This window comes from Eleutherodactylus coqui, chromosome 2, assembly GCF_035609145.1.
Source record: "Eleutherodactylus coqui strain aEleCoq1 chromosome 2, aEleCoq1.hap1, whole genome shotgun sequence".
NCBI lineage: Eukaryota > Metazoa > Chordata > Amphibia > Anura > Eleutherodactylidae > Eleutherodactylus > Eleutherodactylus coqui.
The window spans coordinates 77,578,986-77,606,837 of record NC_089838.1 but is presented as its reverse complement, the minus strand read 5'-3'; the positions used below and the strand labels follow the sequence as shown (position 1 = coordinate 77,606,837).

The 27,852-nt window shown below is 43.0% G+C and overlaps 1 protein-coding gene across 4 annotated transcripts in view; it reads left to right on the top strand.

The window, feature by feature from the left end:
* ACSL6 (acyl-CoA synthetase long chain family member 6) overlaps positions 1-27,852 on the top strand; it is a 176,528-nt gene that overhangs the window by 106,203 nt on the left and 42,473 nt on the right. For all 4 annotated transcript variants that reach the window (XM_066591136.1, XM_066591137.1, XM_066591139.1 and 1 more), the window contains exons 2-7: positions 10,871-11,091; positions 14,988-15,102; positions 19,734-19,798; positions 22,980-23,081; positions 23,160-23,259; positions 26,103-26,281. In XM_066591136.1, the coding sequence (XP_066447233.1) occupies positions 10,871-11,091; positions 14,988-15,102; positions 19,734-19,798; positions 22,980-23,081; positions 23,160-23,259; positions 26,103-26,281 (782 nt within the window). The remainder of the gene's footprint in view (positions 1-10,870; positions 11,092-14,987; positions 15,103-19,733; positions 19,799-22,979; positions 23,082-23,159; positions 23,260-26,102; positions 26,282-27,852) is intronic.

The following is a 27,852-nucleotide window of genomic DNA, read 5'->3' as shown; positions in this document are numbered from 1 at the left end:
TATATATATATAAAAACTGTTGGTGGTATACGAGATAAATAAATGGAGAATGGAATAAAAGCAAGTGATTATCCTATCATCTGGATCGCAGATGGTGTATCTTAGGGCTCTTTCCCACGAGCGCATAAACGGCGACAGCGTTTTTACGCTTTCACGGCTGCCCTGTATAAGCGCCCTGAATGGGCTTTTTTCTGCGATCACGGCCAGCATTTTCTCATTCATTCACACGACCACGAGCGTCATTTGTAGCAAAAAAACACACCGCACCCCGGAAAACCCTTGCTCTGCTAAAATCCTCGGGATGCCTTCCAATGCCTATATAGAGGAACCTGTAAGCTGCAAAAATGCCTCCCTCTCTCTTCTCTTTCCCTGCTCCCATAGGAGTCTATGGGACCCGCTGGCGTATATTGGCCAAAACATAGTTTCAGAACTATGTTTTGGCTGAGCGTATATGCGCCGGCTGCATATATGTTCTATTTTTTGCGCTGCTGGCGTATTTATGCGGCGTATATTCGCCCGCGTGAATGGCTGCATTGGAAAGCAATGCTTCACATGGGTACCGTATATGCGCCCGGGCATGAAAACACACCGTATATGCGCATGTGGAAATAAAGCCTTACAGAGAGTTCTTTCAGCACAGAATAGATGGAAGGAGATGGAGCGTTATTTGAATTGCCGTTTTGATGGGAGTGGACAAGCGAGAAAAGTGAGAGAGAAGTATTGTGTGAAGATGATTGGTCGACAGAAAAAAATGGGAGGGGAGTTCAGAATGAAAGATTGCTATTGTGCAATTTTTAGAGAGGAGGGCCGTTACCTGGGGCAGCAGGGCCATTACCTGGGGCAGCCGGCAGCCAATTCCAGGTTGCAGACTCCCCCGGCTCGGTGATTCATCACAACTGCAGTCTGTCAGTGCACTGCCTGCCACGTGATTGGTCCGTCCGGCGGTTTAAGTAATACAAGTTGTACATAAAATTTTATATACAGGAGATATCCAGGTAGTACCAGCATGCTCCATATCACTATATACAGGGGATGTCTAACTTATAGCAGCTGCACATATATCATTATATACAGGAGATACCCAGGTTATATCGGCATCATCCATATCACTATATACAGAATATGTATAACTTATACCAGCTGTAAATAGAATATTATATAGAGGACATATCCAGGTTATACCAGCATGCTCCATATCACTATATACAGGAGGCGTATAATTTATACCAGCTGTGCATATAATTATATACAGGAGATACTACAACATCTGCTATGTGCCACCCTAATATGATAGCAGGCATTAGTTTTGGAGCGACCCTCGTGCATACTGACACATCCCTTCTTTACACACTGTGTAACTACATTAAATAAATGAGATGTGCTCAGCCTCAGAGCGGCTTTAGACAAATGTATTTGCACATTTTTGCCCGCGCAAAATATACGTGTGCAATATGCAGAGAATAGAACCCATTGAAATTAATGGGTTTGTTCTCATTTCCCAATTAAAAAAAAAAAACACATGCTCTATCTTTCTGCATATTTACGCAGCAAAGGGCACCATAGCAGTCTATGGGAGGCGCGCAACTGCGCAACTCCGTGAAGAAGAAAACACATCTGGACCTCGTTAGGCTAAATAGCCATTTAAATGATGATGTGTGCGGGTGTGGGGGTGTTGTGTATGCATATGAAGAGGCCCTATGTGTGCAAAAAACGACAGAAAATAACACAAACATGCACACAAATCAACCTCATTCACTGCCCATATATGTTGCGCTGACGTGCGTATTTACGCATTTGCTTGTCTGAAGGAGCCCTGAAGCACAAGATGGCATGGGGACTATGGTTTATCTTTGATTTGTGAATTGATTTGCTGTCCTGTGCCTTCACCTTGTCTCTTTGAGGTCATTATGCAGTATGAAGCTGCCTTCAGACAACCGTGTTTTTAATCCATATTTATTTCTGTGTTTTGCCTACCGTAATATGGAGTTAATAAAAATCTATGAATCTATTAGCATGGGCATATATTTATATTAGCATGGGCATATATTTCACGGCTGTGTTGTAAAACTGCAGCATGCACTGCCTTTGTCCGGTTTTGATGAAAAATACACCCATTATAGTCTATGGAAGGTGATTATAATACGGCTGCATGCATACGTCATCTGTATTACTTCAGTTATTTATTCTGTATTTGTGTCCATATTTGGTTCATTGGTGCTATTATATATTGGGAAAAAAGTGAATCCATATTGAGCAGTGCATAAAATATAACAAAGGGAAGCAAATAAAGCTCAAGCACTAATGAAATATGAATGCAATTACATCTGTAATACTTCCATATTATGGATGTTACAATACACTTGTGTGTAACTGGCATATTAGTTGTCTCTCTGCTTACATTGGCCTCCGGCACACAAACTTATTTTGGGGCTGTGTGCTGTCTGTGTAATTCTCCAACATTAGTGTAATTGAATATATTATAGAGATGAGTGATTATGTGAAAATGTGCTTACTATTAGTTCATACACTATGTTGACAAAAGTATTGGGATACATGTAGAAGGTGAGGAAATTCAATTTTATTCACATTTTTCAATATGATGTTGAGCCATCTTTGGCCTTAATGATTGCAGTTACCCTCTTAAGGCCCCTTTAGACACAACGATTATCGCTCAAAATATGTCTTTTGAGTGATAATTGTTGTGTCATTTACAGAACAAGATGATCACCTTGTGCTGCGAGCAGAGGATGCAGAAGACAATCGGGGTGTCCCCGCTTGTCTTCTGCATCCAGCTGTTCCCCGCTTGGAGTGCCTGGCTGTTATACAGCTGAGCGCTGCGAGTGGAGGATGCAGAAGACAAGCAGAGAGTCCTCGCTTGTCTTCTGCATCCAACTTTTCCCCGCCCCGAGCGCCCGGCTGTTACACAGCCGAGCACTCTGAGCGGAGCATGCAGAAGACAAGCAGGGTGTCCCGCTTGTCTTCTGCTTCCAGCTGTTCTCTGCACAGAGTGCCCAGCTGTTATACAGCCTGGTAGTCCAAGCGGAGGATGCAGAAAACAAGCGGGGTGTCCCTGCTTGTCTTCTGCATCCAGCTGTTCCCTGCTTGGAGTGCCCGGCTGTAATACAGCTAAGCGCTGCGAGTGGAGGATGCAAAAGACAAGCAGAGTCCCCGCTTGTTTTCTGCATCCAGCTGTTTCCCGCTCCGAGTGCCCGGCTGTTACACAGCGGAGCGCTCTGAGCGGAGGATGCAGAAGACAAACGGGGTGTTACCACTTGTCTTCTGCATTCAGCTGTTCTCTGCATGGAGCGCCCAGCTGTTATACAGCCTGGTGCTCCAAGCAGAGGATGGAGAAGACAAGCGGAGTGTCCCTCCTGTTATACAGCCAAGCGTTCTGAGCAGGGTATGGAGAACAGAGCTGGACCGCTCTGTTTTTCATACCCAGCCTGTTATCAGGGCGCGGGATACAGCTGAAACAATAGTATCAGCTGTATCCTGCTGTGAATTTCTGATAAGGCTCATCATTGTCTTTCAGCATGCTGAAAGACAACGATGAGCAATGGCTTAACAAAAACTGCACAATGTCAGTGCAGTTACACACAACTATCGCTCAAAAGATGGCTTTTGAGCGAATTTTGAGCAATAATCATTGTGTATAAATGGGTCTTTAGGCATGCTTTTCACCGAATTCCGATAGATGTTTGGAGGGATTTGCCTCTATTCTTCGAGTAGAGCTTAAAGTGATACTTGGGATGATGGTTATGTTGAACACGCATAAATATAGCATTCTAGTTCATCAGAAAAATGCTCGATGGGATTGTGGTTCGGACTTTGGGCTGGCCAATGAAGTTTGAAGATGTTCTGCTCCTCTAACCAAGCCTCAATGCTGTTCTGTATGTAATGGTGCTCAGTCATGTTAGTAGAGACACGGAGCTGTACCAAAGTATTGCCACAGGGTAGGTGATCCCACATTGTTTGGAATGTCTCTGCACCCATTAGTGTTGAGGATGGACTTCACTATAACCAAAGGCACTAGTCATTTCCAGTAGAAAACACCCCACACAATAGTAGAACCTCCTCCAAACCTCACTGTTGGGATGATGCAGTCATGTATAAACTGCTCTTCAGGCAACCGCCACACCCAAGTCTGGCCATTTAATTAAAAGATGGTATTCTGTGATTCAGCTGCCCACAACGATTCAGCCACACCATTGGTAGCGCTTCTGTGTATACATTGCTGTGATGTTGGGCTTGTATGTAGCCACTCTTCCATGGTAATCCTTTGTATGCAGTTCCCTACAGATGCTAATGGATGCTCCAATGGTCTGTTTCTCCTCCTGAGTGAGTGTTTTGACAGACGATGTGTGTGATGCCTTCACAGCTCGTAGAAGGCGTCCTTCTCCACGTTCTGTCAGTTTACGAGGTCCCCCTGAACGTGGCTGCACCGCACACACCAGATGGTTTCCATTCCGAATAACATTGCCAACAGTGGACTTTGGAATGTCCAGAAGTGCTGCGATGTCCTGTACTGATAGGTTACTCAGCTGACATCCCACCACTGTGCCCCATTGGAAGTCTGTCAACTTTACTCCTGGTGTTATTCTGATGGCTTCTGTACTGGCATGTCTTGTGTGATGCTCTCCTTTATAATTAATGCTCACACATCCGGTTTGCATTTCCCCTTCACCTGACAGTGCAGGATTCGTTGGGATCCCAATACTTTTGTCAACATAGTGTATAATGCAGTGGAGGCTGTAATGAGAATCTGTAAAAAAAAAAGCATTTAGGCCTCCATCTAATGTGAGCAAAATATAGCTCTGTAATAGGAAATTGGCCATTGATGAAATACCGGTGATGGCAGTTATACAGCACATGACTACTGAGACCAGTGATTGGTTGCATTGGTCATGTCATCACTAGTAGCATGTTAACAAAGCCCAGTGGGGACTGCTTGGCCATCTGCACTGGACTGGAGGGGGACTGAAGAGCTGAGTAATTTTATTTGTTATATTACATTGTATAAGCCTTTTCAGCTAAATGATATTCAGGCCCAATTTTCATTTTACTTTCTTGAACATTAACAAATGAGCTGAAGACGCTGGCATATTGTACGCTAGAGCACTGTTAATATTGTACATTAATCAAAGTAACTTGATGAAGAAGAATTTAGAAACATCCTAACCAAAAATTTTTCATCATTCAGGTATTTTTCATCATTTAGATGTAAGCTATAATAATTACACTTCAGTTTGGAAACACTTTACATAACATACTAGGGATTTGCTTAAGTTCCAATTTTCTGATATATTCTTCATAATGAGATTTTTAAGGTTTCTTACACACATTCAAACAATAAACCTATGGTCCATCCATTCTTGTGTGGGGTACATGGTATGGAAGTCCTTGAGTTTACACACGTCTCCATACAGAACAATTCCCTTATTTTGATTCAGGGATAGAATTGCTATGTAGTGAAAATTTGCTTCAGCACTGTTACTGTCAATAGAAGATCCATCAGTAAGTCTGGACGGATGGCTAAAGGCCCATTTACACAAGCAGATAATCGCTCAAAGATCGCTCAAACGAAAGTTCGAGCGACAGCTTTGAGCAATTATTATACATAAAAAATAATTGGTATTGAAGTAGCTACTCAGCAACTTAAATACCAATTATGTATGCAAATGAAGCCTTCACTGAATGCAGGCTAATAGCCCCAGGCTATTATCCATGCTCAGATCCTTTGTTCTCCACAGGAAACAATGCTATCAGCACTCCCCCGTGGAGAATGACTGATAAAAGTGATCCTTAAAATCAAGCTCACTTGAAGATCCGCAAAAAGTGCCCGAAATGCGGGTGCCCGCGCCCATTTACATGCACTGATTATCGCTAAAACGATCGCCGATCAGCGAATATTTAGCGATAATCGTCCAGTGTAATGGGCCTTTAGTTTTCAGCCCTTATCTCTTCTCTCCTGCACTTTTTATCAACCTAAAGTTAAACTTTGTTGCACTCACAACTTGAGTGATAAAAATGTGCAGGAGAGGAAAGATCATAGGGAAACCAAGCTGTCATTCCAGCTTCACTGATAGAGCTCCTACTGAGACTAAGAATGCAGTGTCCCTATACAGTGATATGTAGGAGCTGCACAAGAGAAATGGCGCAAAATGTTTAATTAAAACCTATTGGAAAAATTAAAATAACTGTCAGCCCAAAGTACATGCACTTGAGTGAAACATTGCCCCATGTTATCCATAGCTTTTACGTCATTTCTTTGTCTTATATAAACATTCATATCTGGGGAAAAAGTCTCTTTTCCAATAATGCTGCTAGAGAAGAGCGTATACCCTGAATGTGAATAATATCATCAACCCAGTGAACATTCAGTGAGCTTGGACTTTTTGTATCTCTATAAGTATAGAGATACCTGGGAAGATGGTAATGGACAAAGCATGAATTTGGAATATTCCCATTGGTTCAATGTATTTATCTGTCACCCGTAGGTCTTGCCTACATTGCGTTGATGCATGCATTAAACTGATTTGGAAAGTCAGAAATTGAACACAGAACTTTTAAAGTAAATGTGTCATTTAGGGCACAACATGTTCATTTAAATGGTCACTGAGCTTTCAGCAAGCTTTGCATAAATCAATAGTACAAACAACTATAAGAAACTTTGCAATATATCTTAACAAGAAAAATGCTTATTTTCCACTTATCTGTTTCCTTTCCTCCTCCACCTCTTTCCTTAACAACTCTGAAAAACTGCTAAATCTTGTAGACAAGACAGACAACAAGCTTACTGACAAATCAGATTACATGTTACCCACAGAAGTCTATGGAGAGGCCGGGAGGGAATAGGAAGGAGGAGGAGCAGAGTGAGAGAGAAACAGAGAGAGACAAACAGATATGTACCTGCAGCTAATAGTTAGCGTTTTATTATCTCACAGTTACTGGAATCACATCTACACTGCTCAGTTCTTCTCTATAATGCCTTCCATGCTGCTTTTTCTATACTATATAAGAGATAGAGATAAGTGAGTAGAATCTCTGTACAGGGTATTGGAGAGCAGCAAGTCTCCTCTCACAAGCTCAGAGAAAACTGAGGATGATAGTCATTTAATGTTCAGAAATTGTGTTTGCTCATGTGCGCACATGTGACAGCCTATTCTAAAATGTCACTGGAAAGTTTAGGTGGACTTTAAAGGGAACCTGTCATCACCTTTGAACCCATAAACTATGTTATGGAGATCAAAGGTGAGGGAACAGGGAGTCTAGGGAGCTGTGTTTCATATTCACCGGGTGCCTTGTTCCTGTGATGTGTCCCTGCTAAGTTTGTGCATGCACATAGTATGACTCTTTTCAGATTGCTATGTGCATATGAGTATGAGAGTGTGCACAGAGAGCCATCTGAAAAGAGTCATCCTGTGTGCATGCACCAGCTTCATGGGGATACAGTGCAGGAACAAGACATCCAGGCAGTATGAAACTGAGTTCTCCGGATTCTCCGTTCCCTCACCTTTGAGCCCCATAGCAGTTTATGGGGCTCAAAGGTCATGACAGGTTCCCTTAAATTATCTTTTTCCACAGTGCTCAATAACTTTGCATTGTAGTGGACCTGTCATAAGACTGACACATTTTAAATTGGAACGTTTCGTAAGATGCTGTTAAAGGGGTTGTCCCGCGCCGAAACGGGTTTTTTTTTTTTTCAATAGCCCCCCCGTTCGGCGCGAGACAAACCCGATGCAGGGGTTAAAAAAGAAAACCGGATAGTGCTTACCTGAATCCCCGCGCTCCGGTGACTTCTTACTTACCTGGTGAAGATGGCCGCCGGGATCTTCACCCTCGGTGGACCGCAGGGCTTCTGTGCGGTCCATTGCCGATTCCAGCCTCCTGATTGGCTGGAATCGGCACGTGACGGGGCGGAGCTACGAGGAGCCGCTCTCCGGCACGAGCGGCCCCATTCAGAAAAGAAGAAGACCAGACTGCGCAAGCGCATCTAATCCGGCGATTAGACGCTGAAAATTAGACGGCACCATGGAGACGAGGACGCTAGCAACGGAGCAGGTAAGTGAATAACTTCTGTATGGCTCATAATTAATGCACAATGTACATTACAAAGTGCATTAATATGGCCATACAGAAGTGTATACCCCCACTTGCTTTCGCGGGACAACCCCTTTAAGGTTTAAACCAGCGAGTACAAAGAACAACAATATGCAGTCTCCCCAAATGCTGACAGGCAAAACTTTCCATATACTGAAAGAAGTACTGCTAGATGGTAGATGCTGTTTGTGGTTTGTGCTTTCCGTGCCTACTAGAGTAACCCAATATGGGTGACTTATGCTTAACCCTGAGTGATGTGCATTAATATTTAATTCTGTTTCCTAAGAGTTGGAATTTCAGTCAAAAAATCTCCTGTTATAGGCACATTGCTGGAGTCCACACTCCAGCCACCAAGGCATACATTGGTACACATCCGCCATAAACTTCCATTGTAAAATATATATATGTGTGTGTGTGTGTGTGTCTGTGTGTGAACATCCAGCGAGACAACCATCACACTTACTCCTCTATGTTTGACAGTTGGTGTCACACAATCAGGAGATATCCTTTCACCTACTCAACTGCAAACAAAAACCCTGCATGATGTACCAAAGGTGTCACATTTTGATTCATCAGTTCATCACTTCCTCTCTTCAGTTGTCCACTGGAGATGCTGCTTGGCTCATGAAAGTTTTTTCTTATCGTGCAATCTCAGCAGTAGCTTTTTTACTGATGCTCTACCTGTAGAGATGAGCGAGCATACTCGCTAAGGACAATTACTCGATCGAGCATTGTCCTTAGCGAGTATTTCCCCGCTCGGAAGAAAAGGTTCGGCTGCCGGCGCGGGTGACAGGTGAGTTGCGGCCATGAGCATGGGAGAGTGGGGGGGAGAGAGGGAGAGAGAGACCTCCCTTCCGTTCCTCCCCGCTCTCCCCCGCCGCTCCCTGCCCGCCGGCGGCGGCCGAATCTTTGCTCCCCAGCGGGCAGGTACTCGCTAAGGGCAATGCTCAATCGAGTAATTGCCCTTAGCGAGTATGCTCGCTTATCTCTATCTACCTGTCAAACCTGCAGATAGAAGTCTTCTTTTCACAGTTGGAATGGAAACGTGTTTATTTTTTGCTGCATTAAGCTGTGCTTGAAAATTTTGTGCCGTGATGCGCCAATCATGCAAACTGTTGACTTTCAAAAACTTGTCACCCGATTTTGTAGTGGCCTTTGCTCTGCCAGACCCCTTCCTGTCAAAGATTCCTCAATATTCCAAGTGCTTTTTTATGGTATAGAAATGACTGCCACCTTGACTTTCTTGGCAATTTCTCTGTAGGACAAACCTACACTTCTAAGGACTATAATTGTCTGCCTTCTTTGGTTAATTGCCTTTTTCCCGAAGTGTAAAACTGGCCAAATCCTGCCCTAGAGGGTGTTGTAATGCAGTCTGTTACAACACTGCTTACATAGAATCAGGAGGTTTGAAAGTAATCTACAAAAGTTGAGACACCTGTAGGAATAGTTTGCATCCAATTTCAAACCATAATTTGCTTTCTGTGCAGCTGTCCTTGATGTGTTCCCTGAAAATGCCCTCTGGTTAAAATAAATTCAGACTATTGTTGCGTTTCAAGTTAAAATATAATTTTTTTTAGCTTACTTTGGAACTATTTCACATTATTTGCTGGACTTGAACTGAATAAATGTAAAAAAATAACTGGAACAATTGAGATATTCTAAATCGTAGTGTATATCACACAAGCAGATTTGAACTGCGGATTCCGCGACTGCTGTCTGTGTGAAAGATAAGTGGGCATTGAAAGGCATGGACTTTTGAAGTTTCATGATCCTTCGCAGGTCTTTGCTGCAGATATCTGCATGCGGAATCTGACCTGCTCGTGTAAGCCAGGCCTACCCCTGTATAGTATGTAGTACAGGTGATATCAAGCAGTTTTCTTCCCTTTGGAGGAGCACTTATACAAGTTTCCATATACTATTAGAGAAACGAGCGTGCTCAGAGCTCACTCTGCATAGAAAAGCACATAGAGTATGCCTCCTTATACATTGAAAGCAGAGTGCAAAAAATGAGGTGTTTACAGAGTAAAAGCTGTGTTTTTGTGGTGTTATTTCTTCCTTCTGCTAGTCTTTTGTATTTCTCTCTTCGAGGCTTGATAAGTGGATGGGCTCAGCACAGTGCGATTCTGGTGCTTTCAGAGGGTTTCCCACCTCTGCTCCTCGGACAGAGAAGCTGCACCTGCATCCCCCTCCTACCTTTATAGTATTTCTTTCCATTAACAGGAAGCAGGGAAGGGGAGCTACAACTTTCTAGAAAGTGAGGAAGATGCTGCTTTCCATCAATATGTTCCCTTTAAACATCGTTCACTTCTCTCAGTTATTCCTAAACAGATCTTCTGTTAAATGTAAAATTTCATTTTAAGTCCTCAAGACATTTGTGAGCCTTTTTAATTTTGTTTCGGGGAGAAACAGGAGACCTTTTAGATATGGTGATGTTATAATGAAAATGTTAATGTTGTATTTGGAAGTATCACATAACGCCATATGCTTCCATCATTTCAAATTATGGCATTTTTAAAGGGTCATAAACTTTTATCAAGCTGAAGATGTTAATTTGGAAAGTTTGCATTTAATTACATCAGCAGTTTGGTCTCTAAGTCAAGATCTCAAGGATCCTTGGTTGAAAGGACCATATGTGTTTGTGTATAAAACCTTGGCTATAGGCTATAGTAATTACTACTTTACAACCCATCCAATATTAGACATATCTGCTCTGTGTTAGTGTTTATGCTTCATCTGGGCTCTTCTTTATGATCTCTTTTTCATTCTACAGAGTTTGCCATTTCAATACTTGAAAAGATGCAGGCACAAGAAATATTGCGGAGTCTAAGGCTACCAGAGTTCGATGAATTCAGCCAGTTCTTCCGAAGTGTGCCGGCTGCCACATTAGTTGGATTAGGTGCCTTTGCTGCAGTAATTGCATACTGGCTTGCAAGTCGACCCAAAGCTGTAAAACCACCATGCAATCTCCTAAAGCAGTCAGAAGAAGTAGAGGTAAAGAATTCAAATAATATTATCAATGTAATTGTGGAGATTGTGGACTTGGTACTGGAGTAATCGAATTCAGTGAAGTTGTCCAATCTAATGTCAAATCTGATTAGTCAATGGGTAATGAATAGCTGTGCAAGTGTCTAATAACTTGATGTTATAATTCTATTTTTAGGATCTCTGATATCTGTCAGAGGATTAAAATACTCTGGTCTATATCCAGAAGCTGAAAAACTATACGGACAATAAGCAATGATTTACCTGTTTCCAGTCTAGGTGATCTTTTATGAGCCAAACACACCTGCAGCAACCATCCTTGTATTTTGCTACAATTTATTAGTGCAGATAAGAGATATCAGCCTGGCTCTGTAGCTCACAGTTGATTACCTAAATTGTATGCAAATGTAGAAACGCTCAGTAATTAGATCAGTGTAGGGCTGGATTCACACAGGGCGGATTTGCTGCGGAAATTCAGTGCGAAATTTTGCTGCAGCAAATCCGCCAGCGGCCGCTAATCCCGAGACTAGCCAGACATGTGGACGAGATTTGTCAAACATCTAGTCTACACGGGACAGCCATCACTGCAAAGCCGGCAGAAACCGGCGCTGCAGCGCGTATTCCCTGTCCGCCGAATGTCTATTTTTTTTTTCTGTTGTGGCAGTGCTCCTCTCTATGGAAGAGCCAGCTGCAATGGAAAAGCATGCAGTCAAGCCAAGCCACTCCAAAACCCACGGCTAAGTTTTGAAGTTGCGCTTTCCCAGCGGAAATCTCGTGGTCTTTTGCTACGGCAAAATTGCAAGATTTCTGCCGCGAATATGTCCCGTGTGACCCCAGCCTAGGACCCTAGACTTGTAGTAAAGAAGAATATTTTCCTTTACCAACAGCAAAAAAGATACAGTAAATGAAAAAAGGAAATGAGACAGAAAATATATGCAAAATTGGATAACGATTCATCAAACTCTAATAAGGTTTATTTATAAGAGACATGTAAGGTTATTCTGCTAAAAATAATGTTCTGATTTGCAGAATTTTTAATTATACCAAGGGTAACGTCATAGGTAATCTTGCATTCTAGTCTTTTCTTCTATATTTATTATGTGGCTTTCGCAAGATGATTTATCATCTTCAATAAAAGTCCTACAAAAAATATCCTTCTCCACCCCCTGGGTCTTCCTGTATACTAGGCATAGTTACATCCTATGTTCTCCTTTATCCTCTGACGCTTTCTTGAGATGTGTCAGAAAATAGTAGTGGTGAGTCCTCCATCCACGAAGCATGAAGGAGTTACATGATTGTAAGAAGCATATCTAAAGATCTGTACCTGCCAAGAGCTTTAGCACCCACACCATTAGAGGCACACCCTTCAAATGCTCTGGACATTTGCAAACCCCTACTATACATAGACACTGTGTGCTGAGCAGACCATCAAGACCAAAGAGAATAAAACTGCTAAATAACTGTACAGTATGTGCACAGAGCACCACTGTGAGCTGTCCAACTGCTGAAATTGTAATGCACGGAGTCTGTGTACCCTTTGGCCTCTCACCTTTTCCTTGACGAGTACTTTAACTGTCATGTCTACCCACCATCACTTGAAATGGCATTCTAGAGTCAGACTCAGACAAAGTGTCCCTCTAGCTGAGACCCCAGTTATCAACTGTAATCTGTGGGTGGATTAGTGCAGTAAGTGTTCATTCAAGTGAGATCACAACCACCTCAAAGCCATCCATGCACCCCCTCCAAAAAAGCAGGAAATATTTAAGGCAGTTGACTTCTTGACTTAAAAATTGGAGTGGTCCATAAGGATCAGGTTCTCAGCAATCCCACTGAACATCTGGCCAGCACCTTCACCAAAGCTCCTTTATAGAGGACCTGTCTGATAAGCAGGATGGGTTGCATAGCTTTACATCCGTGTCTCCACTGATTCCTTCGGTGCTGTTTTTTTTCTTGTCAAGTGGGCAGTCTTCACCACCCAGTGCCAATGGGTGATGTGACTTATTATTGATACTGGTTGGTGGAGACCACCCACTTGGTAGTTATGAACTCTGTAGGAAGTGGGAACTATTCTGGGCAAATGCAGGGGGGCTACAAGAAAAATTAGAGGAATTGGTGGGGATGTGTTTGTAAGGGTATGCTGCCTGGCCCTCTTGTCAGAGGACACAACAGGTCCTTTATGGTTGACTTTGTTTTAATAAGTCAACACTGGAATAAGGTTTATCCAGGGTACTTTAATTCTGTGGAACTGTTTGCAAATATCCCAGATATCTTCCTGTCTTCTGTTAATTTCTTGACAGATTCTGTTTTTATTCTTTCCTGGTAGCTTTTTGACTTTTTGGGTAAATTATTGGACAGATTGGGGCAGAACTGGGAAAGGATTCAAGAGTATAGTATGACATTGGCTTACTGATTGATATGCTTCTGTCTTTGGCACGAGGGATGATTCCTTTGTTCTTACTATAACTTCTCAGCACATAGTTGTATTTGTTTGACCAAGCTTATTTATCTGAAAAAGAACGAATCCTGAAGTGAGTAGTTTACAGTGATTTCTTAAGTTACAATTGCCCCAGGATACAAAATCTTCAACATACAATCAACTTTTAATATTTCAATATAAGTAAGTAATTACAATATCAAAACAAAGGGATGTTTTATTGCAGAAAGCTTCCCCCCCCCCCCCCCCTGCCCTAGGATCTAGTACCCTGTTGTACCGCCTCTAGCTTGGATACAAGATGTGATACGGGTGGGCATGGAGGCTCTAGTACCCTGTTGTACTGCCTCTAGCTTGGATACAAGATGTGGTACAGGCAGGCATGGAGACTCTAGTACCCTGTTGTACTGCCTCTAGCTTGGATACAAGATGTGATACAGGGGGGCATGGAGGCTCTAGTACCCTGCTGTACTGCCTCTAGCTTGGATACAAGATGTGATACGGGCGGGCATGGAGGCTCTAGTACCCTGTTGTACTGCCTCTAGCTTGGATACAAGATGTGATACAGGGGGGCATGGAGGCTCTAGTACCCTGTTGTACTGCCTCTAGCTTGGATACAAGATGTGATACAGGGGGGCATGGAGGCTCTAGTACCCTGCTGTACTGCCTCTAGCTTGGATGTAAGATGTGGTATGGACGGACATAGAGGCATACTGGTTTGGTATGGTATCCTGCAGCATATCGCTCCAAATTTGCTGTAACTAAGCCTCTAGAGCAGTGTTTCTCAACTCCAGTCCTCAGGACCCCCCCAACAGGTCATGTTTTCAGGATCTCCTATAGTAAGAACACCTGTGGCAATGTCTGAGGCGCTGACAATAATTACATCACCTGTGCAATACTGAGGAAATCCTGAAAACCTGACCTGTTGGGGGGTCCTGAGGACTGGAGTTGAGAAACACTGCTCTAGAGCGTGCAAATTCTTAGGCTGTCGAAGTTGGTATCCCATACAACTGTCAAAGTTGGCACATGGTCCCATATATGTTCTTTTAGTGATTAATCTGGCAGCCAGGCAGGCCATGGCAGTATGATTATGTTGTGGAGCCATTCCTGTGACACCTCGCTGTATACAGCTAAGCATTATCCTGCTGGAAAATGCCTCTTGGAAGCCGCCATGAGAGGAACACATGTGGCTGCAGGATGTCCTGAACATATCGCTGAGCTGTCATTGTCCCTCGTACCACTACAAGGGGTGACAGACTGTTGTATGTGATGGCATCAAATTGACCCCTTGTACTATAATGGGGTCCATCCAGCTTCCATCCTGCCCTCTGGCACTTTCCTGGATGAAACTGCACAGCTGTCCAGGATTTTGGGATGCTCTGCGCTGGATGCACCAAACAGAACCTCTAATGCTGATGTGAACAGAGTCCTACTCTTGCCTAGCTGCTAACTATAATTTTGCTCTTTTTTGTAGGACGGTGGTGGTGCTCACCATTCTGTCTTAGGAGATGGCCCAAAGCTGCTTACACACTACTATGATGATGCTAGGACAATGTATGAGGTGTTTCAGAGAGGACTCCACATATCTGGTAAGCAGTATGCAGTATGCACAGTGGTAAGATGTGTATACAGAAACACCATTAATGGTGTTGGTCATGAAGACAAGACCTTTGTATGTGTCCTACTATGGAATATGGAAGATTACTTAGCTATCCATGTACTACATTATAATGGCCAGCATATAATACTACATTTCTCCTGTAGCAGCTGGGTCCTCTGGTGTATGTTGCTATAATGATCAGTTTCAAACCATGGCGAACGGCTCCATCTATCTAAACATTTTTGGTATATTCTTAACATATTTACCTTTACAATGCAATTATATGATATTTCCACTATGTACCTCAAGTTTTCTGTGTCAAATATGTTTTGTGTCATTGAAAATATCTTTTGTGTATAAATACCAAGGCATACAATACCAGTCATTGGATTGCTGCCATACTGTCCTGCATGTGATTGGCTGTAGTCCTGCATTTACTGGCCAACTGCACTATTTAGACTCTAGGCATCTGATTGAATCCCTCAACATGGAAGTTTTGCCTTCCTGTGACATGAGGAACTTTTATTATCATAGCCTGTATTTCCATGATATTATTGCCCGTTTTCCCAGAGGTAAAGCCTACACAACCAAATGATGTTGGCTACAATGTATATAGTTACATGGGTTGAAAAGAAAAACAGGACCATCAAGTTCAACATTTTTTGAGAAATTATACTAAAAGGTACCTTAACTGTAAAGAAGGCCTTGCCTGTATAGATACCTAAACCAGCTTTACTCTGTTTGTAATGAAGGTCACCTAGTCCTTTGTAAAGTCCTTGGGGGAAAAAATGAATAATGTGTCAGTTCTTTGTAAATGAGATCCCCTCTATGGTATCTTTTTTCTAAGCTGGACAACCCCACTTTTTCTAGCCTCTCTCAAGAGAGACCTACCATTCCATTTAATATCTAATCGCTTGTCTTTTAACCTTCTTCAGCTTTCTTATAACTTTTTTAGAATGTGGAGTCCAAAATAATATCCTATATGCTCCATGTGGTCTTACAAGAGATTTATAGTGGGGTGATATTACAATATTATTATGGGTATTAATCTCTGTTCTTGTACTCCCTAAATGGTTATATGCTTTTGCAGCTACTGCTTGACATTGAGTAACATTGCCTAGCTTATGTGTAACCAGAATACTCACGTCCTTGTTTTCTTCCGTTGTTCCCAGTTCTATTCCATCTAATGCATATTTATCTCAGAAAAACTAGATATATAAAATTACCAGTTAAAGCCAAGCTGGTCGCCAAACACCTCGTCTGGTTTGGACGTAATAGTTGTACAAAAAGAACAGCTATACACACAAGTTGTATGTAAACACGAAGAACAAAACTACTTACAAAGGAAGAAAAAACATGGAGAAAGGGAAATCTCATCCTACCATACTAATATGAGGAAACCCCTACCTAAAAGTCGGGTGATTACCCTGATGAGGGCAGTGACGCATCTAGAACCTGGGACAGCCTAGACTGTCCCTCAGTGATGGCGAGGGGGTGATACACAATTGAAATAATGATATTAGGAAGCAAATGTTACGAAACCATCCAACTAAGAAAAGACACTTAGTGACAGCAGGAGGATGAGGACCAGTTCAGAACTCCACCATGTAGGTGAATCACCAGCACCCTATGAGAGGAGGGGCCAGAACAAATATACTACAATAACGATTGATTGGACGGCTGGGGCAATCACCTGCTGGGAGACCAATTAATCCCCAGCAGATATATTTATGTTGGCGCCCAGCACCGAATGATAGGACATATGTGCCAATGTTGCGGCCATATGGGCCGGGGCCGACATTGTGACATTACCCCAGACTCACTGTCTAGTTGTAGCCGGCATGCTGCTGACTAAGGGCTCAGTCAGATGGGCGTTTTTATGTGTGCATGTTACTAGCTTTTGCGATCCGCATCTATTAAGAACCAATGCTTTGCAATGGCAGTGGTCATATGCCCGATATTTACCTGCACACAAAAATGCACAGCAGTGAATATAGGGTAGCGGATTTTAAAACGCAAGTAACTGCAGCAACCGTCTTTTTTCGATGTGAAACCCCTGGATGTGACAGCAGCGCCGACCCCATTGAGAATATACAGTGAAGATCGCGATCCTCTGGCACAGCTGTGACAGCTGTGGCACAGGAGTGTGATGTTCTTCCATTGAATTCAATAGAGCAGGCGCTATAGCCGGCTCCATTGAAAACAATGGGCTGCCGACAAGCCCTGCAGTGATTTTCGAGGAAGGGCTTTAAATATAAGCCATTTCCTGAAAATCATCCCTAAAATGTATAAAAAAAATATATATATAGTCACCTCTCCGCAGCTGCCGGGGCTCAGGTGCATCTAGCCAGGTTTTCTCCCTGCACTGCTCTGAGGTGCTTTAAGCAGGCAGGGAATTTAAAATCACCACCTGCTGAAAGGGCTGCCTCTGATTGGTTGAGTACTGTGACCAATCAGAGGTAGCTTTTACCTGTCATTCAATAGCATCCAGGAGTTTCACATCCAAGGATAGCGGGCACCACACTTTATGTGCGCATAAACGCTGCCAGGTGCGTTTTTTTCAGCGTGACGCTCACTTCAGTCACGCAAATTTTTTTATGCATGCTTTTTGTGCACATAAATTTGCACATAAAAACGCCCGTCTGACTGAGCCATAAGGCATGCAGAGATCACTGTTTAATTGTTCGCTATGTGACACAGAGTGCAAGTTTTACAAAAGCTGCAAGGTCAACTGAGACTTTGTTCCTGTAAGGGAAAATTAATGTGCCTTGATTGTGATTTCTCATGTGACTCGAGGTCACGTATAAAATCATGCATGTCAATGTACAGTATGTCAGTGTGGAAAACCCAATAAAGATAATTATGGTAATAACAGACCTTTATGTAAATGGATACAATCAAATGATTTATGTCTTTAATGAAAACACAATCTTCAAGCTGCTTAACAGAGCAAATTACAGTAACGAACCCTACAGCCAATATTTCCCGACTGACCTGTATTCAGCTTAGATGACTGGACAATAAGTGGAATGAGCAGAGAGCCTCCTGTGGACCGCTCAGTGCACTTAACCAGAAGAAAATGTATTTAAGCTACAAGTCTTGTCATCAAGATGGCCAATGATTTGTATCCCTGGGAGTGAAATCAGATCCAGCCATATCTATTATAGATAGTGGGAGAAATAAACATGCTGAAAATAAAGTGCAGCTTCAACTTTGCTGACGGGAATGGCAGAAAAAAGATTCCTAATTAACTCACATTATTGAAAGTGGTTCCATCCAGATAACAGGGTAGAGTAGCCGGTGGATATCAAATTCAACAAGTCAGTGCTGTGTTCTGATAAGAAAATATGTGGATGTGCATTCAGGGCCAGATTAACCCAACAGATCCTCCGATGGCTAGGGCTCTGCTATGATAATAGGTCCTTAAAGGGGTATTCCCATTTTGGCATATCTACAGTAGGGAGCTGCATTGCTGAGATACCCACAGATCCTAAAAATTTTGACAACAGTGGCCAGACTACTATTCACTTCAATGTGACTGCCAGAGAGAGCTGAGTTCAAGGCAATCTCTTAGGTGTCTCGTTGAAGTGAATGCGACTGCCGAGTGCTTGAGTTTGGCTCACTCTGGCAGTTCCCTTTGAAGTGAATGGCACGGTCGCCATTGCTATCAATATTCATGAATACACCAGGGCAATTTCTCTGGATCGGTGGGGTCCCAGCAGCCGGACTTCTACCAATTAACAAGTTATCCTCTATCTTATGGATAAGACATAACTTGCTGAGCTGAGACTACCCCTTTAACACAGCTCTTTGTCACCAATCATTTGCACTATGGTCTGTTTCTTCTTACAAGCTGACTAACAAATAGCCTATTAGACCTCATTAAAATAATACCCACAAATATTGCAATGAAATCAAAAGCAGACCCACAAATATTCTATATGGATGGAAGGTGGGCAAAAGGAACACCAGTCTCAACGCTGCATGCAGTTCTACAAACTGTAACAAAAAATATTAATATTTTTCATATGTACATCTTGGCCAGTGTGGTATCTGACTTTAGTGTCTTGATACACTGTAGTGAATGGAACTTAAAAAAAACTTCTGATTACAGATGAGCGAGCGTAGTCGCTAAGGCAAATTACTATAGCGAGTATTACCATTTTCGAGTACATACCTGCTCATGCCAAAAGATTCGGGGGCCGGTGTGGGGGTGGGGCAGCGGGGGAGGAACGGGGGGAGATGTCTCTCTCTCCCCCCTGCTCCCCCATGCTTACTCCCGCAACTCACCCCCGATGGCCCCCGAATCTTTTGGCACGAGCGGGCATGTATTCGAAAATGGCAATACTCGCTCAAGTAATTTGCCTTAGCGAATACGCTCGCTCATCTCTACTTCTGATCATACAATACAGATGACTTGCAGTTCTGTCATGTTTTCCCATGAGGAAAAATTGTGTAATACTATAAATTGTGTAAGGTGCAATTTTCCAGCATTTTCTAGAATGGACTCAGCTAAAATATTTCTTTTCATGTTTTCCTAATTGTGTAATGGTGTGTCTTACATCTACAGGTTAGCATACTCTAAGGAGGTGAGAATGATACATTTTTGTATTTTTTCAGAAAACGGTCCTTGCTTGGGATCCAGGAAACCTAACCAGCCTTACGAATGGCTCTCATATAAAGAGGTGAGGATGCTTAAAAGATCATTTTTTCATGTCACGGAAATGAATTTGCTCCAAGTATCTATCTGTGCTCATCTGGAGCGCCCGGGGCACGTAACTCCTTACAATATTTGAATAAACATGGCAGCTACAAGATTTAGATCAAAAATTGTCTGAATTTCCTTCAGACCTGTGAGATAATGAAGCCAATTAGTCGACCGCTAAACAATATAACGAGCGAGAGGAACAGATAATAATTACAGCTGCCCTGTCGCGTCCCCACATCACCATAGACTAAGTTATGGGGCAGTAGTGGGGGACATGACAGGGTGATGTACTTTTTATACTCACCGGCTCCCTGGTTCCTGCGGCGTCCCACTCTGAAGACTGTGTACAACAATGAGAATCTTTCACAGTGTCGCGTGCATGCTCTCGCATACTAGTCTCTGGGAGAGGATGTGTTCGGCACTGTGATAAGAGTTGGATTTTCAGTGCCGTGCACAATCTTCAGCGGTGGGCATTGCAGGAGGCCAGTGAGTTTAAAAAATACATCACCCGACTCTGTGTCATGTCCCCAAATACTGCACCATAACTTAGTCTATGGTGATGTGGGGATATGACAGGTTCCCCTATAGATGGCGCTGTAGAGGTATTTTTCCATCTTCCTTATTTGCTTAGATTTCCCAGAGGAGATAGCATTGCCTTATAACTCTCCTTACTCATCTTTTAGGTGTCCCCACATCCCTTTCCGGTGCTCTCCTTAGGGAGAGACTATACCATTCCCTGACCCACTCTCCCCCTAGGTGTCTCCACACACTTCTTGGGTGCTCTCCTTAAGGAAACATGACACTACTTCTGACTCACATCATAGGCCTCTCACAAACTAAACAAGAAGTCTGCTGCACACTGATGAGGGGCAATCACCCTAAAACAGTCTGTCTCCTATTCCGAATCATTGATAAAACTTGTTATAAAGTCACTTTGATTTGAAGGAATGCTGCCATCCAATAGATGGCGCTGTAGAGATATTTTTCCATCTTTCTTATTTGCATAGGTTCCCCTTAAACACTGGTTAGATCACCTGCAGATGTTCAGCTGCTATATTCCATAATTAGTCATGTCGAAACACATTCGTCTTTGCAATTATTGTACCTGGTGAATGAAATCACAGAAAAGCCCCATATCCCTTTATATCCTTTCATTTTGCAGCTTGAACTCGCAGAACAATTCACTAGTAATTTAGGTATTGACACAAATGGCTTTTCATGAAAAATAAGTATAGCACGGCTTTCTTACCATTGCTGAGAAACATGAGATCAAGCAGAAAGAAAAGAACATTATAAAAGAAATCATGGTGCTTAAGATTGTACATGTCGCAGTTTAAGCAACCAAAGGTAATACAGAAGTATAATGGCGGGAGTGATTGTATATTATAGAGCAGAACGTGTTCCTTTATGAACGTGTCACACTGTGAGATCTACAGCCCAGTATAGCTATAAGCAAAGGACAGTTTATCACCAAGACGTAATAGAAAAAAATTGTAAAAAATGTCAAATTGTAGCTGAGCTGAAAAAACAAAACAAGGAGAACCTCCTTAAGGCTGCCTGCAGAAGAATTCTCGCAGCGGGATCCGAGCCGTGCCCTGCAGGGACCAGTGGGACTCTCACCTGTTTCCGCGGCTCTGTGATGTGCCGGCCGCCGCGCCGGTGCATGTGCAGAGCGGAGCCGGTGGCCCGGGAGTGACATTTCTGTGCGGGCCTCTGCGAGACCCACACAGAAATAGAACATGCCGCGATTTGTTTTCCACTTGTGTTTTCACGCGCACAAATCGCAGCTGTGTGCATAGGATTGCGTTTTGCAATGCAATCCTATGCAGGCGGGCACGGGCGGAAATTCTGCGGGAAATCCCGACGCGGAATTTCTATCCATGTACAGGGGGCCTAACACATTTCTAGATCATTTCATTGCAGTTCTTAATTCCTTAGGACAAATATGTACGTCTTGGGTGCACTGGGTTTGTATAAACTGGGTTTGGAAGCCAAGCCCACTTCATACATAGCTGGTGTAAGCTGTTCATGCCCATCAAGGCTGTTAATTTTTTAAATGCCCCAATAAGTCATCAGGGGTCTTGAATGGCCTTTCGCAATGAGATTGTGTGGTGACATTCAGTTCTCATGGCAGTCCAGAGCCTTCTGACGGTCCCCAGGTCTGCCATGTATTTCTGCCTATTAAGATGGGCCTGTGGCCTGCCTTAAAGGAGATGTCCCGCGCCGAAACGGGTTTTTTTTTTTTTAAACCCCCCCCCCCGTTCGGCGCGAGACAACCCCGATGCAGGGGTTAAAAAAAACCACCCGCACAGCGCTTACCTGAATCCCGGCGGTCCGGCGTCTTCATACTCACCTGCTGAAGATGGCCGCCGGGATCCTCTGTCTTCGTGGACCGCAGCTCTTCTGTGCGGTCCACTGCCGATTCCAGCCTCCTGATTGGCTGGAATCGGCACGTGACGGGGCGGAGCTACACGGAGCCGCTCTCTGGCACGAGCGGCTCCATAGAAGACTGCTGAAGACCCGGACTGCGCAAGCGCGGCTAATTTAGCCATCGGAGGCCAAAAATTAGTCGGCACCATGGAGACGAGGACGCTAGCAACGGAGCAGGTAAGTAAAAAACTTTTTATAACTTCTGTATGGCTCATAATTAATGCACAATGTATATTACAAAGTGCATTATTATGGCCATACAGAAGTGTATAGACCCACTTGCTGCCTCGGGACAACCCCTTTAATAGAGTGCCTGCAGAAATACAATATACTGCAATACTGAAGAGAACTGCAGTATATGGTATAAGCGATCAAACAATTGCAAGTTCATGTCTCCTGTGGGGACTGCAAAAAAAGTTTTGTTTCTATTATTGTAAAAGATAATGTATATTAAAAGTTTAACCCTCCATTTTCCTCTATTTATAATACAAATCAAAATGAAAAAAAAACCCACAAAGCATATTCGATGTAGGTGTGTCCGTAAAAGTCAGATCTAGGAAATATGTATTATTTCTCTGCACAGTGAACATCGTAAAAAAAAGAAACATAAAATAAAGGGGTCAAGTCATTAAGGGGTTAAACAACTAATACTAAATTATAATAGCAGCTTCCCTACTTCCTATTAGACATATTACTAACATTAATGTATGTGTCTGAATTCTTTCCAGGTGTCAGACAGAGCAGAATATTTAGGGTCGGGATTGCTGTGCCAGGGGTGTAAGCCGACATCAGATCAGTTTATTGGCGTCTTTGCACAGAATCGCCCAGAGGTAATATCTACGTCCACATCTCTCTGCATCATACACCATGTATCCTTTTACAGCCTGCCCATGTTTCTGTCTTTACAGTGGATCATCTCTGAGCTCGCTTGCTACACATACTCTATGGTGGTAATCCCGCTATATGACACTCTGGGCCATGGCGCTATCCGCTATATCATAAACACAGGTAAGACTGTGCAGTGAAGGAGATCTCTGTATACAGATAATGCAGCAGGAAGTCACTTCTTCCATGGCCTGTTTATAGAGTATTTAAATCAGACACTTTGTCTTTGTGATCTGTTCACTATGAATTTATTATGTATTTATGCGGATGCAGTATTTTAAATGTAGCAAAAAATGGGAGATTCTAAATCATTTCCACACTGGTTCGACAAAAAAAGTAATTCCCAATGTTATTACATTAACTAGCATGTTTTACCGTGGATTTTGCTGTGAATTTCACCCCACATAATACAATGAGTGCAATCTACTGCGAAATCCCTGACCTATAGAGCATGCTGTGGGCTTTGTTGTCTGCATCATCGCACATGTACAGTACTGTGCAAACATTTTAATGGAGGGATGGAAAAATGCTGCAGAGTACGAATGCTCTCAAAACTAGAAATGTCAATAGTTTATTTTTGTCAATTAACAAAATGCAATGTGAATGAACAAAAGAGAAATCTAAATCGAATCAATATTTGGTGTGACCGCCCTTTGTACCATGTTAGGGATTGTGTAGGATGATAGTCAAGTGTATGAATAACCATTTATACCAAACAGGTGGTATTGATCATCATTTTCATATGTAGGTTGAAACACAGTCATTGACTGAAACAGATGTGGAGGAGACTTAAAACTATGTGAGAAACAGCCAAACTCTGCTACAAAGGTGAGGTTGTGGAAGACAGTTTCATGTCACAGGTCATACAACATGACAAGACTGAGCATAGCAAGAAGACAAAGTAGTTATACTGTATCAGCAAGGTCTCTCCCAGGCAAAGATTGCAAAGCAGACTGGGGTTTCAAGATGTGCTGTTCAAGCTCTTTTGAAGAAGTATGAAGACAAGGACAATGTTGAGGACCACAGAAGCAGTGGTTGGCTAAGGAAACTTAGTGCAGCAGACAAAAGGCACATCACGCTTACTTCCCTTCAAAATCAGAAGATGTCCTGCAGTACCATCAGCTCAGAACTGGCAAAAACCAGTTGGACCCAGGTATACCCATCAACTGTAGGGAGATGTCTGGCTAAAAGTGGTCTTCATGCAAGAATTGTGGCCAAAAGACCATACCTTCGATGCAGAAACTGGGATAACCGACTCAACTATGCACAAAAACTTAGAGCCTGGGATGCAGAAAAGTGACAGCAGGTGCTCTGGGCTGATGAGTCAAAATGTGAAATATTTGGCTGTAACAGCAGGCAGTTTGTTCACCAAAGGACTGGAGAGCGGTACAATAATGAGTGTCTGCAGGCAGCAGTGAAGGATGCTGGAGGTTCCTTGCAAGTTTGGAGCATTAATGGTGTCCTCGATGCTGAAAAATACAGGCAGATACTTATCCAACATACAACACCATTGGGGAGGTGTCAGATTGGCCACAAAAAAATAATTCTGCAGCAGGACAACATCCAGCCAATGTCATTCACAACTATCTTCAGTGTAAAGAAGAACAAGGAGTCCTGGAAGTGATTACATGGCCACACAGAGCCCTGATCTCATCATCATCGTCTGGGATTACATGAAGAGACAGAAGGATTTGAGCAAGCCTATATCAAGAGCAGATCTGTGTTAGTTCTCCTGGATGTTTGGAACAACCTCCATGCTGAGTTCCTTTAAAAACTGTGTGCCAGTGCACCTAGAAGAATTATTGCTGCTGTGAAGGCAAAGGGCGGTCACAACAAATATACTGATTTGATTTAGATTTCTCTTTTGTTCATTCACTTTCTATCTTGCTAATTGACGAAAATAAATGAACACTTCTTTTTTGGAAAGCAGTTTTTCCACACCTGCCTAAAATTTTTGAACAGTACGGTAGATCTGCATATCTGTACTGATTTTATACAGTATAAGGCAAAATGCACACGGGCGGAAATTCCGCGGCGGGATTTCCTGCGAATTTCCGCCCGAGCCCAATGCCATAGGATTGCATTAGATAATGCAATCCTATGCAGACATCCGTGTGAAAACACGCGCGGAAAACAAATTGCGGCATGTCCTATTTCTGTGCGAGCCTTGCAGAGGCCGCCACAGAAAAGTCACTGGTGACGCGCCTATCTCTGGTCAGAGCATGCGCGGCTGTTTGACAGCCAGTGCAGAGCAGAGCGAAATGCCGGGAGGAGGTGAGCACCGGGTCAGTGCAGGGGCACGGCTTGCATTGCACTGCGGGAACTCTCGCAGGGGGTCCGGCCTGGCCGTCTGCAGGAGGCCTAAGTGCAGTTTTATGAAGCCTCATATAGTTTTATTGTATTTAATTAAATGCACGTAAAAATCTGCAACAAATCTGCGACATGTGAATTTGGCCACAACCAAGAAAGCATGCTGTATGAACCTGTCCTAATTAAATGTGTCTGAGCATATTGCTCGCTCTACCCATGGTGTACAAGCAAATAAATCAGAAGTTTAATATTTGAGTACAATGTGTTGAGGCGCTACTAATAGAGATGAGCGAACGTACTCGTTTAGGGCAATTTTGCAAGCGAGCATCGCTTTTTTCGAGTAACTGCCTACTCGGGCCAAAAGAGCCAGGGGGCGGCGTGGTGGAGCCGGGGGTAGCAGTGGGGAACAGGGGGGAACTCTCTCTCCTCCCCCCCCCCCCACTTCCCTCTGCAACCCCCCGCTCACCCCCGGCGCCCCCCGAATCTTTTTGCCCGAGTAGGCAGTTACTCGAAAAAAGCGATGCTCGATTGCAAAATTGCCCTAAACGAGTACGTTCGCTCATCTCTAGCTACTAACAAAAGCAATGCTTACCATGTAAATTATGTGTATGGACTGAAATATGTGCTTTATGACATCATCAATCTGTCTTTTGCAGCCGATATCTCAACAGTAATATGTGACAAGCCAGAAAAAGCCAAAATTCTTCTAGAAAACGTGGAAAAAGGGGAGACTCCTGGTCTTAAGTCTGTAGTTCTCATGGATGCAGTAGACCAGCAGCTGGTGGACAGAGCAAGGAATTGCTCAGTGCGCATTCAGACTATGCAAGAACTGGAGGTAAGAAGTTCTTAGAAACACACAGACTTCATCTCCTTGCAGTAAACATACAGCTTAGTAATATACTATGCAGAATAGGAAGATCACACTAACTTCCAGAATGACCTATACTATAGACATGTTGTGTCCTCACTTCATCCTATGCCCTCTGTCATATTCTACCATACATCAGCCGTATATTGCAGGTCAATTGTATCCCTGTCTATTCCCAAGATATGTCTTCTACAATCTGCATGCAGGCTGATGGCACCCATCAAATCCAGATGTCATTGCCAGCTGTGCCAGTCTGTAGTCTATACAACACTGAATCAATGGCATTGTGGAGTGTAAATAGCCCAAAGATGGTTGCAATATTCACAGCTGATATTAAAGCCCATGTCCACCTACACAACCACTTTTTTTTTTATTGTTCCAATACATCTAAGCTAAAATTTAAAGGGGTTTCCAGGATTAGAAAAAAGGGTCTGTTTTTCCTGAAACAATGCCACATCTGTCCAGAGAATGTCTCTGGTATTACAGTACAGCTCCAAGCACTTGAATGGGACGAGCTGCAATACCAGACACAGCCCTTGGACAGAAGTGGCACTGTTTCTGGAACAACAGACCAGCCTTTTTTTCAAGCAAACTCTTTAAGCAACTGTGCAATAGATATTAATTTAAAATGTCCTGTAATTTTGTTTATTGTGATCCTGAAGTCTTGTAGTCTTGTTCTTTCTTCCAATTGTACCCAACTTTATGCTAAAGTACATTTGTTAGGTTAGCTAGAAGTAGAGGGCAGATAGAAGGTCATATGACTGAAGGATCCTAGTTTGTTTTCTGTCTATTACCATGGAGGGACATCGTGTGCAGGGGAGCTGGAGAAACCAAATGGTAGGAGTTATTAACTCTTCACTGCATTTCGTATCATATATGATACAATACACATATTTCCATATATTTTTTAAGGGAATGGTTCGGACTCTGTACTGCATGGTGTAACAGATATGAGACACTCCATGGTATTACTATGTGGTTTTCATAGCAGCCACTAGATGGCATAGTTGGTCAGTTGCAGATAATACAGAATATAATTTTTGTCATGTTTTTAGAAGTTTATGCAATGAAGGGCTGAAGGGGTTATCCCACAGGAAAGGTGACAAGTGTCTGATTCCTGGGCAACCTAATTCTAGGGCCCACACCAAACATGAGAACTGGGCTTCTGAGACCCCAATGGAAGATGTATTCAAAAACCATACACAGTTTTAACTGCCAGTTGCAGCGGTTCCACAGCCAGCACAGAAACTGCAGCAATTCAGGTTAAAACTGCTTTCAGCTTTTGCTGTGCAGTACTCAGTTACTTGGCATATGGTCGCATTTTTAAAGGGTTTTCCAAATACCGGACAAAAAACCCTTCTATATAGCTGGCTGTGGTAAAATAAACTGAGCTCTACTTAGCCCACGAGGCGTTCCGAGGGAATGCCCAAAGACAGGACATGCTGCGATTTTTTTTTTCCGTCCCACGATGCGATGCAGGAAAAAAATTGCTCATGTGTATGACCCCATTCAGAAGAATGGGGTTCATATCTGTGCAA